Below are 16,697 nucleotides of genomic sequence, written 5' to 3'. Positions count from 1 at the left end.
GCAGGGTTGTGTCATCTGCATAACGCAGATTGTTGATAGATCTTCCACCAATCCTGATCCCACATTTCCCCTCATAGAGCCCAGCCTCCCGGATGATCTGTTCTTCATACAGGTTGAAAAGGTATGGAGACAGGACACATCCCTGGCGTAGAGTATCTGGAGAAGAGATTGAGGTTGTTAACTATTACAGCTTGCTTGGCTCCACAATCAACCTCAGCAGCAGTCAGGAAATCAAAAGATGAATTGCCCTGGGAAAATCTGCTCTCAGGGACCTCTCCAGAGTGATGAAAAGCAACGAAGTCCGTCTAGAGACTAAGGTGCACCTAATCCAGGCCATGGTCTTCATAACTATTTGCTATGCATCAGAGAGCTGGACAATGTCTAAGGATGACAGAAGAACAGATACCTTCAAGTTGTGGTGCTGGGGAAGAGTCTTGAAGAAAACAAATAGGTCTGTCTTAGAGAGGGTGAAACCAAGTTTCTCCTTGAAGGGGCTAGGATTTTGAAGCTCTGTCTTACACCCTTTGGACATGTGGCCAGAAGAGACTGGTCCTAGGAGAAGGACATTATGCTTGGAAGGGTGGAGGGACAGCTCAGTAAAGGAAGACCCAGGATGAGACGGATTGATACAGTAACCGGGGCGATGGGGGTTGATGTGTCAGAATTAGTGAGACTGGCTCAGATCAGGACAGGGTTCCGAGCTGCTGTACACAGGGTCGCTGGCGACTTGACGGCACATAAAAACAACATCCAGAAAACAAAATCCTCACAGCTGGGTGTGATAGACAGAGAAAAGGCTGAAACAGTCCAGGGCTTAATTTCTGCTGGATCTACTGTCAACACCCAAGAAAGGATCCATCAGTAAGTCAAGTATCAGTACACCAGGAAAGTCTGCCCACAAGGGCCTTGTAAAGCATCAAAAGCCGGGATGTCCGTTTAAAGATGAAAGTTTGAAGACTTCTTCCCGAACCAGGCCATGCATGGTCTTTTCAATTGCTTCATATGCATGTTAAAGATGGATAATGACTAAAGAAGAAGGAAGAACTGATGCCTTTGCACAACAGTGTTGCAGAACATGGTTTTTATCACAAACTGCCAAAGAACAAACAAAGCGGTCCTAGAAGTCATACGGGGAGGAGGCTCCTTAGAAGAGAAGCAGGCGACACTGTGTCACCTCCCTTGGACGCACTGTGGGAAGCAGTCCTTAGAAGAGGACATCACGTCTAGAAAAGTGGAGGGCCGGTGATGGGGAGGAGATGAAACAATGGGTTTAGGCAACACGAAGCTGTAAGGAGGGCGCGGGACTGGCTGGGACTCTGCAGGCTCTGAGCTGGGGCTGATGCGCTTCCGATGTACCGTCTGCTCTGCCGGAGGAGGGCCAGCAGTCTCCTCTCTGTGATTTACTGAAAACCTGCCGGAGGCTCAGCTCTGGGTCGGTTCTGACTTCACAGCAACAGCAGATGGTGCAGTTCCACGCGGACACACTTGGACCTGAGCTTTCACTTTTCAAATGCAGTCTGGGTTTGTCACAGATCAGAGAAGCACGTAGGCTGCTGTTTACCGGCAAGCTGGAACCGGCCCGCCGCTGACCCTTCAGCAGGTTTTCAGAGGCCGTAAATCACACGGAAGGAAACTGCCCATCCTCCTCCCGTGGTGCAGCTGGTGGCTTCGAACCATGTACCTTTGGCTTGATGGTGCGATTCCTTATCACAGAGCTCCCTCACATCAGGTGTTTCAGTTAAAGCTGCCCCCAGGATACGAGAGGGGGAGATCTTTAAGGAAAAGAGTTTATGCTGAGAGCATTGTTGTGCTTGTTGGTGGTGGTGGGTGCTCCATCTAGTCAGCGCCCCTCATGGTGACCCCACCACAGCAGGATAACACACAGCCTCATCCTGCACACGACCCTTTATCTGCTGCTGCTCGGGCATCGTGACCCGCAGGGCCGGGCAGCACGCAGGCAGGGCACACATGGACTGGCACGTGGTGTGGTGCATACACGAATGACACACGGTCCACGTGCAAGTGGACACGGAGGAGAACAGGAAATAGCCCCGTGTGACCCTCGTGGATCACCGCAGACACCCCTGGCATCCTCCTCAGCAGAGCCTGGAACCTCCAGTTCACCGGAGGCTGCTTATCAGATCATCTGATAAAGTAAACAAATTATTCACAGACTGGCGAAACAGCACAGGGGTGAGCACAGCGGGATGGGAACTCGCTGGGGTGCCTGATCGTAGAAAGTGCAAGGTGTCAGGGTTCCGGGTCCTGGGAGAGAAGAGGGGGTGCGTGGAGGAGCTCAGTTTAGGGGTGGGGGGGAGCAGGGACTGAATCCCAGATGTGCGGGGAAACAGTCGTTCAGACGTCAGCCACCGTCGCCAAACCCAAATCAATCCAGCTGCCAAGAAATCTGTCAACACTGGCAAGTATCTCCACTTTCTAGTGGCAGCTTCTCAGTCTAGTCAAACTGACATTGTGACTCGGATTTGGTCTCGGATGTGCTTGATTTGACATCATGTTTGTATTTTATGATCAAAGTCACACCGGAAAAATGAACCTCAAAGTGGGGCGTGAGCTTCAAAAAGGAGAATTTAGAAAATGTAAAGGGGGAGAAAAATGAAGAAGCCAAAATCCAGCCATGGTCCCAGAGCTCCTGGATGGCCAGAGCTCAGGCTGTCCCGGTCACCAGGCCCATGTCTGCTTATGTCACACTCACGCACGCGCACAGACACTCTCACATCCTCACACGCTCCCACTCTTGCTCACTCAGACTCACACAGATGTGACACACAGCTTCACACACTCACTCACTCACCCTCATTCACACGCGCGTGCACACACACGCACCACCATGCACACATGTCTTCAGTCACATTCCCCCTCAGTTATACATTCATGCACACACTCCTGTCTTCACACTCAGCTCTCATCTGCACACATGCGTGCACTCATGCTCACCGACATACACATTCCTGCCTTTACACTCTTATTCACACAAACACAGTCACGCACACACTCGTGTCTTCACACACTCACACTCCCCTTCATTCATACCGCCATGCACACACTCCTATCTGCACTCACTCAGGCTCTCATTCACACACACACACACACACACGTGCACACACTCCTGCCTTTACACACTCACACTCTTACACAAACATGCATGCGTCATCATGTACACACTCGTGTCTTCACACAATCACTCTCATTCATACACTGATGCATACTCCTGCCCTCACACACACACACGCATGCATATACTCACACACAATTTTGCCTTCACACAATCACTCTCATTCACACACGCATGCAGTCACTCACACAAACACGCCTGCACACTGGCACACTCTTCCGTAGACACACACACACACACACACACACACACACACACATTCTCATTCACATACAGTCATGCACACACTCATCCTCACACAATCACACTCACCGTCATTCATATACTCATGTACACGCTCCTGTCGACATATTCAGGCTCTCTTGTTCACACTCATGTACACACACACACACACACACACACACACTCTCACTCCTGTCTTCACACTCTCAGGATCTCAGCTGTACACACGTGCACATACACACCCCCTTAACATGCTCTCCCCTCATGTACACACACTCCTGTCTTCACACCTTCTTTTTCTCTCGTACACACACACACACACACACACACACACACACACACACACACACTTCTGTCTTCACACTCTCAGGCTCTCAGCCGCACGCACGTGCACACACATCTTCACACGATCACTCACCCACGCTCTCTTGTCATGTACGCACACTCCTATCTTGACACCTTTTTCTCTCATTCATACACACACGCACACACTTCTGTCTTCACACTCTCAGCCGCACACACGTGCACACACTCACATCTTCACACGATCACTCACCCACGCTCTCCCGTCATGTACACACACTCCTGTCTTCACACCTTCAGTCTCTCTTGTTCACACTCATGTACACACACACATACACCCTTCACACAATCACTCCCCCATGCTCTCCCTTCATGTACACACTTGCTCACACTCTTGTACTTGACCCAATGGCACCTAACAACAACCGAAAGCAGTGGAGCTGCAGATGCAATCCTCCAGAGGCACAGGGTTTGCATGGCCTGTCTCTTAAGACAATCGCTGTAGAGAGATAAAGCCCAGCTCAGGCTATGGAGGAGGAAGTCCACGCAGTGCACAGATGCTGCATCACATGACGAGGACTAAGGACTCAGAAGAGAAAGTGAAAGACCGTGGATGCCCCCAGAGATGACAAAAGGCACCTTCTTCTAGAGCCAGCCTCAACTTAGCCTTCCACCTGGTAACTGAGAGAAAACACTGTTCTGTTTGTAAAAGGCCCTTCCCTGTGGTACCTTATCAGTGCACTAGGAGACTGGACCAGGATGGGGGCGGTCAAGAAGTGGAGCAAGCTGAGGGGGCCACAGGGGGCCCCAGGAACACTGACGTGGGGCCTCGAGAAGGCCAGGGGACGTGTGGACGTAGGGCCACCTGTTCTGGCTGGACACCCACACTGGTGATCAACTTACTTGCGCCACAAGGCGAGGGGCTGCTCCGGTTCCTTCTCGGCAGATCCCAGCGAAGCCACGAAGGCAAAGGGCCACGCGAGCAGCATCATGAAGGCGGCGAACAGGAGCCGAATGGGGAAGAGGGTCAGCGTCATGAGGGCAATCTGGGGACACAGAAGGTGTTGTCAGACACTCGGCCGCCAGTACCGGCCAGAGTGACAGTGCAGGGCATGGCACTCAGGACGCAGCCTCCCACACTGGCCAGGGGGACCATGCAGGGCACAGCCAGGATGACAGCACAGGGCACAGGCAGGCAGGGTGACAGCGCAGGTCACAGGCAGGGCATGGCACTCAGGACGCAGCCTCCCACACCGGCCAGGGGGATGGCACAGGGTGTGGTGCTCAGGACGCAGCCTCTGACAAACAACATCTCCAGGACCTCCTGCTTGGTGACAGAGCCAGATCAGAGTCAGTGCTGGCCACAGTCCACCCCAACCCAGCAGTCCCTCATTTGGTGACAAAGATCGCCCTGCTGAACGTGCCTCCTGGAGCCAGTCCATGGGACCACAGGCTGCCTTCACCCCACTCCTCCTCCTCCCCTCTCAATTACCCAGATCACCCCACACCGCACACAGACCTCCCGGGCAACCATCCCTCTCTGACTCACATCCCATCAAGGGGGCACTTAAGACTGAGAAGGGGGGGACATTTGTCCTGCAAATGGGTGCAGGCTCCTGAATTCCCGCTGGCACCCCCAGCAGTGGTGCCCCGCTGAGAACTCTCACCACACGCGTCTTAGCCACATGCACCTGGAAAGCTCTCTTCTGTGGCGCGCTGAGGGTTCACGCAATGATAAACAATGCTGAGCCGGGGTTATGAAAAGGCCAGCCAACAGACAGGGAATTTAAGACAGAACACAAAGCCAAACATGACGCCTGCCTGCCAGCCGTGAAGACACAGCGCCAGGGAGTGGGCTGGGGACAGGGCGGAGCCTCCGGAACCACGACTGCAGCTCAGCACAGGGCTGGTGGCTCAGGGGACCAAATCCCTCACCTTCCAGGTGGGAGACCCGGGTTCAAGGCCCAGCCAGCACACTCAGTGGAGCTTCGAGACTAAGGTGGACTAACAAGACAGTCTGGATGTCTACTTCCGAAAATCAATAAGTCAAAATCCCATGGTCACAGCACCCCAGTATGAAGCAGATCATGGGGCGACACAAGAAGGGGCAGAGTTACAGTCAGTAGGGTGTGGATGTTAAATGCTCTTCAACACCACAGCACAAAGATGTCAATTCTTTTCTGTCATCCTTATTCCTAATGATCCCTCATTAAGAGGATCAAAGATAGAATGCAAGACCCCTTAACCTTTCATCATACAAAAGGGGTGGAACGCAGTAGCACCCAGAAAGAATTGCGGGGAATGGAGCCCAGCTTGCTGTGGCCTCGGGTCCCTGTGCTGGAAGCTCCTGGACATGGGAAAGCCAAGCACATGGAATTCTCCAGAGAACACTGGGTCTATAGATGCTGAAGGAAGCAAGGGCCTTCCTCCAGAACCCAGAGAAAGAGTTCCCCTGGGGCCCGTACTCTGAATTGGGTCTTCTAGCTTCCTAGAAGTTAAGAAGGGTCTGGAGCTCTGGTGGCTTAGTGGTAATAATGGTAAGGAGTTGTGCTGCCAGCCCAAAGGTACATGGTTCAAATCTACCAGCTGCTCTGAGGGAGAAAGATGGGCCACCTCCTCTCAGGCAATTAATTAACGGTCTTTGGAAACCCACTGGAGGGTCAGCTGTGGGTTGGTCCTCACTCAAGGGGACTTTACAAAAATAGCTTCCTGTTTCTCCACAACCTCGCCAGCATTTGTTGTTTGCTGTTCTATTAAACTTTGCTATTCTTACTGAAACCCTTATTCACTGTTGGTAGGAGTGTAAAATGATGCAACCATTATGGAAAGCTATACGGCCCTTTCTCAAAAAGCTGCAAATAGAAATACCATTTGACCCAGCCATTCTACTACTGGGAATTTACCCCAAAGAAACCATAACTGCCTCCCAAGCAGATATATGCACACCCGTGTTTATCACAGCTTTGTTCACAATAGCAAAGAGTTGGGAACAACCCAAGTGCCCATCAACAAACAAATGGATAGAGAAGCTGTGGTATATTCACACAATGGAATATCACGCTGCACTGAAAAACAAGGAACTCATGAAATATTATTCAAAAGGGATGGCCCTGGAGGACATTATGCTGAGTGAAGTATCTCAGTCACAAAAGGACAAATACTGCAGAGTGCCACTGTTGTAAAATAGGACTGACATCGGGGTTGGGAGGAGACTGAGAAAGATGGGATAAATAATGTATACTGCATTGAAACAGATGAGGGAGAGAATTGTTTAAAAGGTATATATGATCTCTTGTACATAGGGTTGCTATGAGTCGCAAACGACTTGATGGCACATAACAACAACAATATATGATTAGGTATTAGTGTCATGACAGGAGTCCAGAATGAAGGCTGCAGAGTGGAGTGGACATGAAGGGGAGAGATAGTGTAACAATGAAAGAATTGTTCTTTTATTTTTCAAAGAGAAGAATGAACTGGGGGGAAGGGGTGGGCATGGAGAAAAGTGCAACAATGAATGAATAGAAATCCAAAATCTCTGTAAATTTTCATTAAAGTTAATAATTTTTAAAAAAAAAACAAACAAACCCAGCTTCCTAAATTTTAAGCCAGTAAATTTCTGCTTGCTAGAAATGTATTTGTGGTGCCTCTGTTATAGCAGCACCTGAAAACTAAAATACTACCTTCAACACGTTGTTAGGTGCTGTGGAACTGATGACAACTCACAGCGTCCCTGTGCACAAGAGATGTGGATCATGCCCTGCCCTGTGCCATCCTCATATCTCAGACATGCCTGAGCCACTGCTGAGCACTGTGTCCATCCATCTTGTCGAGGGTCTTCCTCTCTTCCTTGGACCCTCCACTTTCCCTCGCCTGCTACCTCTTTCCAAAGGCTGGTCCCTCCTTAGCCTAGGTTTCACCATCCGTGCCTCTAGGGAGCTCCCGGCTTGTACTCTGTATCACATTTATCAGTAAGAGTTTACATTTTTGGCACTTCCAGCTCACCTCAACTGGGACCGGCTGCTGGACTGGCCACATTTCAAAAAGTCATTAGCGGCCAATCTAAGCCAACGATGTGGTTTGAAAATGGTGACAATGGAGAAGGCTGCCTGTCACTCCCGGTGGAACCTTCACAGTACTGGGTTCACGGGAAGCAGGGCAAACATAGCTGTCACTGTGCTGTTGACATTAGCAAGAGCGCTGCCCTATGAAATAGGATCTGTGTTCAGGGCGGCCAGCAAGCGCTCTAGAAGCAGGCTCCCTTCTCCAGGCTTCGGGGGTTTAAAGCACGAGCAGGTGTTTGAATTTTATCAAATGAGCTTGTGCACCTATTAGGATAACTACCAGCGTGTTGACTCTTGTGCACCTATTAGGATAACCACGGGCATGTTCTCACTCTACTTTTAACTTGATACAGTGCATTTAACAGTTTGTTGCTTCTTTTCATGGAAAGTTTGCTTAAAAAAAAAAGAAAGAAAGAAAGAAAAGAAAAGCTTGCACATGCTGGAAAGCTATCTGGGAGGGTTTTGGAGGAACTGCTAGCCTGGTGGGGTTGACACTTCTGCTACAGTGGGTTCCTGCACTGTGTTCTCACTGTGGCAACAATGTTACAACATTGCCAAAGTGCTTTCCTCTAGAGTTATTTCTGTAGATTTCTGACTGCAGTTTCAATGTTTCTAAGACTGTTTCTTATCTAGTTCCTGTCTTTTCCTCAACTTCTGTGCCTCTAGAAGTCCCATCCCATGTCTGTATCTGTGCGTGTATGTGTGTGTATATGAGAGTGTTTTCCAGTTCACTGGCAAGAAGTTTCTCGGACTCCTGTGAGTTTAAATCAACACTAATCTCTGCCTTCTTTTTGAACAGTATTTGTCTCTTAAAGCTTTTTAATATAACATAGTCAGCGATTCATCTATGTTATTGATCTGCTCAAGAGCCATTTTTGACAGGGAAAATTTCCAGGTTTAACAATGAATGGAAGGAAACCCAAGCTTTTTGTAAACTTTTGTTAAAATAAAATTTAAAAAGCCAGCCAGTCATTTTTGCTCCTGCTCTCTGTTCTGTGTCCTAACTGTCTCTGGATCTCTCTGCTTTTCCAACACTGCTCTTAACCTCTGGACATGTAACACTGGCTTGCCAGTTGCAGACATTTTGTCTTTTCCAATACTCATATTTAAGGGTATAGACTCACTCTTTCTCCACATGTATTTAGTCTGTATGCTGAACAAATCATTCAAGAAGCTAGACTCTGAAAAAGAATGTGGCACCATGTTTGGAGGAGCACACACCAACAACCTGTTATGCAGATGATACAACCTTGCTTGCCAAAGGTGAAGAAGGCTTGAAATGCTTGATGCAGAAGACCAGGGGCTACAGCCTGCAACAAGGATTGCATCTCAACATCAAGAAAACAAAGATTCTTAATACTCGGTCAATAGGCAACATCATGGTAGATGGAGAAAAGATTGACATCAACACCTATGGTACCGGCAGTCACGAGATCAGGAGATGTATTACATTAGGCAAGTGTGCTGTCAGGGATCTCTTCAAGTTAGTAAGGAGCAATGATGCCAGTCTGCAGACTAAGGTGTGCCTGACTCAGGCACTAGTCTTTTCAATCACTTGCTATGGCTCTGAGAGCTGGACAATGAAAGGATGAGGGAAGAATTGATGCCTCTAAGCTAGGGTGCTGGAGAAGTGCACTGTCTATTCCGCGGGTCAAAAGAACAAACCTGGGCAAAGTGCAGACAAACCTGGGCTTCCTGCAGACAGGGATGGCAAAGCTTTGTCTCACCTACTTTGGGCATGTCCAAGGTGCTATTCCTTGAAGAGGGACATCATGCTTAGATAGGTGGAGGGTTAGAGAGAGGAAGGAAGGCCCTCAAAGAGACACAGTGCCTGCAGCAATGGACTTGAGTATGTCAGAGACGATGAGGTTGGCACGAGACAGTACAGAACTCAGACCTGTTGTTCACAGGGTCACTAGGAGTCATACTTGACTAGACGGCACCTAACAACAGCGAAAGAGGGAAAGACTCTCAATAAGGCAGACTGACACTGAGACAGTAAGGGTGGGCTTGCGTGTGTCAGAGACAGTGAGAACGGCACAGGATAGGGCATGACCCAGACCCACTGCTCACAGGGTCCCTATGAGCCCTACTCGACTTGATGGCCTGTAACAACAAGACGGCAAAGGAGGGGAGACTCAGCGAGATGGATTGACACAGTGCCTGGATCAGGCTTGAGCAGCCAGAGACGGTGCGGATCACACAGACAGGACGAGATTCTACTCTCACTCTGAGTCACAGTCAACTTGATGGCGTCTGACTTTAACAAAAACAACAAGAGGACGAACTTGGAGATACTTTTGTGGGTTTGGTTCCAGATCATCGCAATAAAACAAGTATTTCAACAAAACAAGTCACATGATAACAAAACTGAGATTTATACTCTATCCCAGTCTACCAGGGCAATAAGAAATAAAAATCACACACACACAGACACAGCCCTCCCGTCTCCAATGCATACACTTATTTATTGCCTCCAAGTTGGAACCAATTCCTAGCTGCCCCTCCTCTGGGTTTTCCGAGGCTGTAAGTCGCACTGGCGGCGGGGTGTGTGTGTGTGTGTGTGTGTGTGTGTGTGTGTGTGTGTCCATGTCCCCTCTTCCTCCCAAGGAGTGGCTGGTGGAATCGATACCAGGGAGTCTCAGCCTGTGGGTTTACCATTCACCTTCTCATGGGCTCCACCAGCGGGGCACCGAAATGCGCACCAGATTTCTGAAAAAGCCTGGAATACCAGGAGACTCACCGAAGGGTGACAGAGAGACACCCAGTGAGCACATGCTGTTAGAAATATGGTTCGGACAGGCCTGCCTCACCCACGACTGCTACAAGCTTTAGTTTGCAAAAGAAATACAGTATCTGTGGGGTGCAGTCAAATGACGAAGTTCTGCCCACAGTTCCTGGGGTGCTCAAGGGTGGAGTGGAGACGTGGAGTGGGGCTACAAACCCAAGGTGAGTTCTCCCATCTCTAGCCTGCGCTGGCTAGGGAAAAACGGCAGTCAGCATGACTCCAGAAGTGGCAAGTCCCACCAGGATCATGGTAGGGACCAAGGAGTCCAGCCTCAGAGAGGTCTGAACTGTCTGGATATGAGGAGAGAGCAGTATGACTTGGTCCCACGAGCATTCTGCTGTCTGATTTGGATTCACGGGGACTGTGTGTGTGTGTGTGTGTGTGTGTGTGTGTGGAACAGAATTGCTCCTGGGGGTTTCCAAGGCTCTTGATCTTTGGGATGCAGAATGCCAGGCCTTTCTTCCAAGACACAGCTGTGTGGGCTTGAACAGCCAACTTTGTGGCCATCTGTGACTCTCCCTCCCCCCACCTTCCTCTGAGTGCTATGAAACTGGCTGCAGCAGACACTGCCTTTGGGAGCCCAGAGGCACAGCTCCCCTGCTCAGGAACCCACTGCTTGGTTGCTTTTTGTTTTAAAACTAGTTTGCATACAATCATTCTTATACATTGTTTCATTCACATATATTCTGTTTTCTGTATCATTCATATGCATTGCATTTTATATAGTTACTATTACCGTGCCTACTATCTATGCCTACCACCTGGCCAACAGACTGGAAGAGATCCCTATTTGTTCCCATTCCAAAGAAAGGTGATCTGGCAGAGTGCAGAACTTATTGAAAAAATATCACTAATATCACATGCAAGCAAGATTCTGCTGAAAACAATCCAAAACGAATGGAACAACACAGCAACAGAGAACTGCCAGATGTGCAAGCTGGGTTTAGAAGAGGCCATGGTACTAGGGACATTATAGCCAATGTTAGATGGAACCTGGCTGAAAGCAGAGAGTTCTCAGAGGATGTCTACCTGTGTTTCACTGTCTATGCAATGGCATTTGACTGTGTAGATAATAACAAATTGTGGCTAACTCTGAAAGAAAAAAAAAGGGAATCCCAAGACACTTGATTGTGCAAAACCTGTACTTGGACCAGGAGGCAGCCACCAGAATAGAGCAAGGAAACAGTGCATGGTTCAAAATCAGCAAAGGTGTTCACCAAGGATGCATCCTGTCTCCATATCATTTCAATCTATATGCAGAATAGATCATATGGGAGGCTGGGCTCTATGAGGAGAAATGTGGCATCAAGATTGGAGGAAGACTCATCAACAAACTGCAATATACATATCACACAACCTTGCTTGCCAGAAACTGAGCTCAACATAAACAAAACAAAACAAAAAAACAACAACAGAAAAACACACCAAAAAACCCAAAGATTCATACTACTGTGATGATTGCCAGCATCATGATAGGTGGTGAAGAGATTTTTAACATCTTCAGTTTGCTTAGCTCCACAATCAAACTCTTTGTCCGAGCAGCCAGGAAAGCAAAAGACAAATTTCATCCAGAAATTCTGCTATCTGGGACCTCACCGGAGTACTAAAGAGCAATGATGTCAGTCTGCAGATTAAGGTGCATCGGATCCAGGCCATGGTCTTCGCAATTACTTGCTATGCATCAGAGAGCTGGACAATGACTAGGGATGATGGAAGAAAAAGCAATGCCTTTGAGCTGTGGTTCTGGCGAAGAGTACTGAATATACCATGGACTGCTAGGAGAACAAACAGGTTTGTCCTAGAGAGGGTGAAACCAGGCTGCTCCTTGGAGACAAGGGTTCTGAAGGTCCGTCTAACATACTTTGAACATGTTGCAAGAATGGACCAGCCACTGGAGAAGGGCATCATACTTGGGAGGGTGGAGGGACAGCACAAAAGAGGAAGGCCCTGGATGAGATGGATTGACTCAGTGACTGGGATAATACGGGTAGCTGTGTCAGAGACAATAAGGTTGGCTCAGGATAGAGCAGGGTTCAGAGTTGTTGTACATAGGATTTTACTCTGAGTCACAAGCTACTCAACAGCACATAACAACACCAACACCAACACCAACACAACAACATATCGCCTATCTTTTTGTTCAACCCTCTATCTGCCCACTAACCTCTGCTATCTTAGTGATTTTCCCCCCTTCCCCTTTGCCCATTCCTCCGCTCCCTTCCCCTTTTGGACATCTACACATATCCTGCTCAGTTATCCTCTTATATGTCAAAACAGTGGTCTTAGTGCTTTCAGGAGGTGCTCTACTGAGCCCCCATCAAAGGCTACGAGTAGGTTCCAACTTGATAGGAATGAGTCTGAGGGGTTTGGGAGTGACTTTTTTTTCTTTTTTTTAAGTTGCACTGGTAGACTACTGTGTAAACCTAACTTTGTAAGTGCTGGGAAACCAGTTAACCATGTGACTTGCTTTATGGAAATGTCTGTTTTATTGCGATGATCTGGAACCAAGCCGTCAGTCCAAGGCTAGGAAACCCGCTCGTCACTGAGGGGCTGGACAGTAAGTCAGGGTGGAGGTGGGGAGCCAGGCTCTCGTCCTGCCTCGGCTATGAGCACTGGCCCTCTGTGGGGCCTGAGAGCACGTGAGATTCACCAGCTCTTGAGAGAAGGGCTCTGTGAAGACGGGTACGGGGGGGGAAGGGGTCCCCATTACGCACACTGCTCACGTGATAGCCGACCAGGTCAGCAAGGTGACCCACGGCCGCATCGCTCAGGACCACCAAAGCTGAGATCTGGCCCGAGCACACAGGCAGATGCAAAGGATGAAGGATGCTACAGCCCAACAGAATCAGGACCAATCAGGCTCTGCATCAAGCTGCCAGGGTCCAGAAAAGGACAGAACAGCTTCAGGGACATCAGAGGGACACAACCAACAACATGGAAACACTACGGGGCAAACCTCTCCACTTCCACAGGAAATCAATTTAAGAGTTGGGATGGGAACTCACAGACTAACGCACATCTGAGAGCTGCAGGCATCACCCCCAGTGGAGACCAATTGCACTGGATGCAAACAAACTTCTCAACACAGAGAGCCTGGCAGCCGCAGCCTCTGACCTCGTGCCGGAAGGACCTGCTGCTGCTATTTCAGGCACAACAGTGGCCTGTGGTTCTGCAAGCATCCTTCCCCCTCAAGACACACACTTCTCTAACAGTCGTCAAGTCGGAACTGACCCACAACTGACCCTCTACCGGGTTTCTGAGGCCGTTAAGCCACATGGGAGGTGACTGCTTGTCTTACAGCACACACTGGAGGACTTAGACAAGAGACAGGATGAAGTGTGGGCTCTGCCTCAGAGAGGACGAAAGCATGTGGCTGCTGGTGGGCCCTGGAGGGTCAGCTCTGACCTCAGTGACCCTGCACACACCCTGTCCAGTCCTGCACCGGCCCCACCATCAGGACTTCAAGCCACCGTGTGGTCACTGCGTCAATCCACAGCACTCAGGGGCATTTTCTTTTCCATTCATTCTTTTACAATCATGATGTCTTTCTCCAAGACTGGCCCCTCCTCATCCTGTCCAAAGGACTCGGGATCTCATCACCCTCGCTTCAAGGAGCACTCCAGTGACACGACACTCCTTCCAAGATGGACTCGTCTGTTTTTCTGGCAAGCCAGTCTCTTAGTCAATGTTCTTCTCAACTCGATTATCCAAAGGCATTGATTCTTTGGTCTTCTTTATTCATTGTACCACTTTCACGTATGCTTATGATACAGCTGAAGGGAAAAGGAAATCTTCTGACAACTTCCATTACCTTCTCTGCTTATGACAGTAGCAGTGACAATGGGCTGCAAAAATCAAACAAGACTGGCCATCAATTGATTCCTCTTGAGGCTGGTGATGGGTACATGGATTCATTACCTTTTCCTCTGCTTTCATAACGTATATTTTAAATTCTTTAAGACACAAAGCTGAAAAGGTGATGATTCTTTTTTATTTTTTTTAACATACAAAGCAGTGGAAACCATGGGTAGAGAATTCTAAGGTGGCACTTGCAGTTACAATGCCTGGCTTGGCCTCTCCATTATGTCCAACTGTTGTCTCATCAACTCCATCTCAGAGCAAGGAGTACCTCAGGGGTCAGAAAAGACCCACGCTCCGGGAACTGTCAGGGGTGCATCAACAAGCCTTTCTTTCAAAGCACTTCTGTGGGGATCCAAACCTTCCACCTCCCAGTTAGCAGCTCGGTGAACTAACCACGTACACCACACAAGGACTGCCCACTGTGTTAGTTAAGCAGGTGATTAACCACAACCTCTCTCTGCCCATGATAGCAGTAGCCAAGAAATCAAAAGATGTGTTGCATGGGGACCCTCCGCAATCAAGGACCTCCGCAAAGTGCTAAACAGGAAGGATGTCAGTTTAAAGACTAAGGTACTACTGATGCAAGCCATATTTTCAACTGACTCATAAACCAGCAGCCAGGAAATCAAAAGATGAATGGCAAAGTCTGCTGTCAGGGAACTCTCCAAAGTACTGGAGAGCAACAATGTCAGTCTGGAGACTAACGTGTGCCTGATCCAGGCCATGGTCTTTGTAATCACTTGCTATGCATCAGAAAGCTGGATAATGACTAGGGATGAGAGAAAGAGAACTGATGCCTTTGAGCTCTGTTGCTGGAGAAGAGTACTGTGTATAATATATAACATGCACTCCTAGGAGAACGAACAGGTTCGTGCTGGAGAGGGTGGAACCCAGCTGTTCCTTGGAGGCAAGGATTCTAAAGATCTGTTTGACATACTGTGGGCATGTTGCAAGGAGAGACCAGTCCTTGGAGAGGGATACCATGTTTGGAAGGATGGAGAAACAGTGTAGGAGAGGAAGACCCTGGATGAGATGGACTGATAGGAAGACCCTGGATGAGATGGATTGACTCAGTGATTGGGGTAAAGGAGGTAGGTGTGTCAAGGACAATACGGTCGGCTCAGGATAGAGCAGGGTTCCGAGCTGTTGTACACTGGGTCACTGTGAGTCTCAAGGGACTCGTGGCACTGAACAACAACAACATATGCATGTGAAAGGTGCATGAACAAGGAAGTCCAAAGAAGAATCAACAGCTTTGGATTGTGGTGTTGGTGAAGAGTACTAAATATCCCAGAGTATGCTAAAAAGAACAAGCCTGCCTGTCGTGGAGGGAGTGCAATCTGAACACTCCTTAAGGACGAGGATGGTGAAATCTTGTCTTACATACTCTGGGCATGTTGTCAAGAGAGACCAGACCTTGAGAAAAGACGCCGGGCTGGGAAAGGTTCAAGATCACAGAAAGAGAAGAAGATGGCAACAGGATGGACCAACAACGTGCCTGTAATAATGAGCTCGAGCACATCTGAGATCATGGGATGACGCGGATGGGGGAGGCTCAGATCTGCTGGTCAGCGGGTCGCTATGAGCTGGGGTTGGCTCAACGACACTTAACAGCAACTGTCTGGCAAGACCACAAGGCTGGAAAGAAGCCCAAGCCCCTGGGCTCTGCCTGTGTGCCAGGCTCGCCAGTGTCCCGTGCTTGAGAACAGAGAGAGGAAGCAATACCTCTAGGAGCCTGTGAGGCCATCATGCATCTACCCACGCTGTCCCTGTGCCATGAAGTGCCACAGCCCCTGCCAGGGCGGAGCAGTGTGGCCACCTCCACCCAGCCGGGGGCCCGGGCCAGCAAGAGTGTCCTAACACCACGTCCCCTCAGGCACAGCGCTGTAGTGAGCGAGCACCAGCTGGGACACGACACGCTCATCCCAGCCCTGAGTCAGGGACGATGACTCGCTCGCCGCCCAGCAGAACACAAAGGAGCCCAGGGCGCCAGGTGGCAGGCACAGGGCGCCACGGGGAGGGGCCAGCAGGGCAGGCAGTTAACAGGGAAACCTTCCTATGAGAAGATGCAGCACAGACACGATCTGTCGAGTCAGCAGAGGAAGTCAGATCCGGGGCGAACCTTCCGAGAAGGTGCATTTCAACAGCGCACGCTCTGACCGTGCAGGGAAGGTGCCATCGCCACTTCAACGTGGATGTGGAAACACTTCCCCAAACACACGAAGGAGAAAGGTACTCCCTCCTGCAACGGAACAACACACAAGAACAAGAGTGCCTGGTGACCGCAGAAAAAGGTGTGCTGGGGTCACATCTAAGGGTGGCGTTC

At 49.4% G+C, this 16,697-nt stretch overlaps 1 protein-coding gene across 1 annotated transcript in view; it reads right to left on the bottom strand.

The window, feature by feature from the left end:
* The window catches only part of LPCAT1 (lysophosphatidylcholine acyltransferase 1), a 95,702-nt gene that overhangs the window by 45,852 nt on the left and 33,153 nt on the right, over positions 1-16,697 (bottom strand). Inside the window, exon 3 of the mRNA XM_006893180.1 lies at positions 4,562-4,704. Coding sequence (XP_006893242.1) covers positions 4,562-4,704 — 143 coding nt within the window. The remainder of the gene's footprint in view (positions 1-4,561; positions 4,705-16,697) is intronic.

The sequence above is a fragment of the Elephantulus edwardii genome, unplaced genomic scaffold (genome assembly GCF_000299155.1).
Source record: "Elephantulus edwardii isolate Elephantulus edwardi_28Jun2011 unplaced genomic scaffold, EleEdw1.0 scaffold00125, whole genome shotgun sequence".
Taxonomy (NCBI): Eukaryota; Metazoa; Chordata; class Mammalia; order Macroscelidea; family Macroscelididae; genus Elephantulus; species Elephantulus edwardii.
This window is presented reverse-complemented; position numbering and strand designations above follow the sequence as displayed.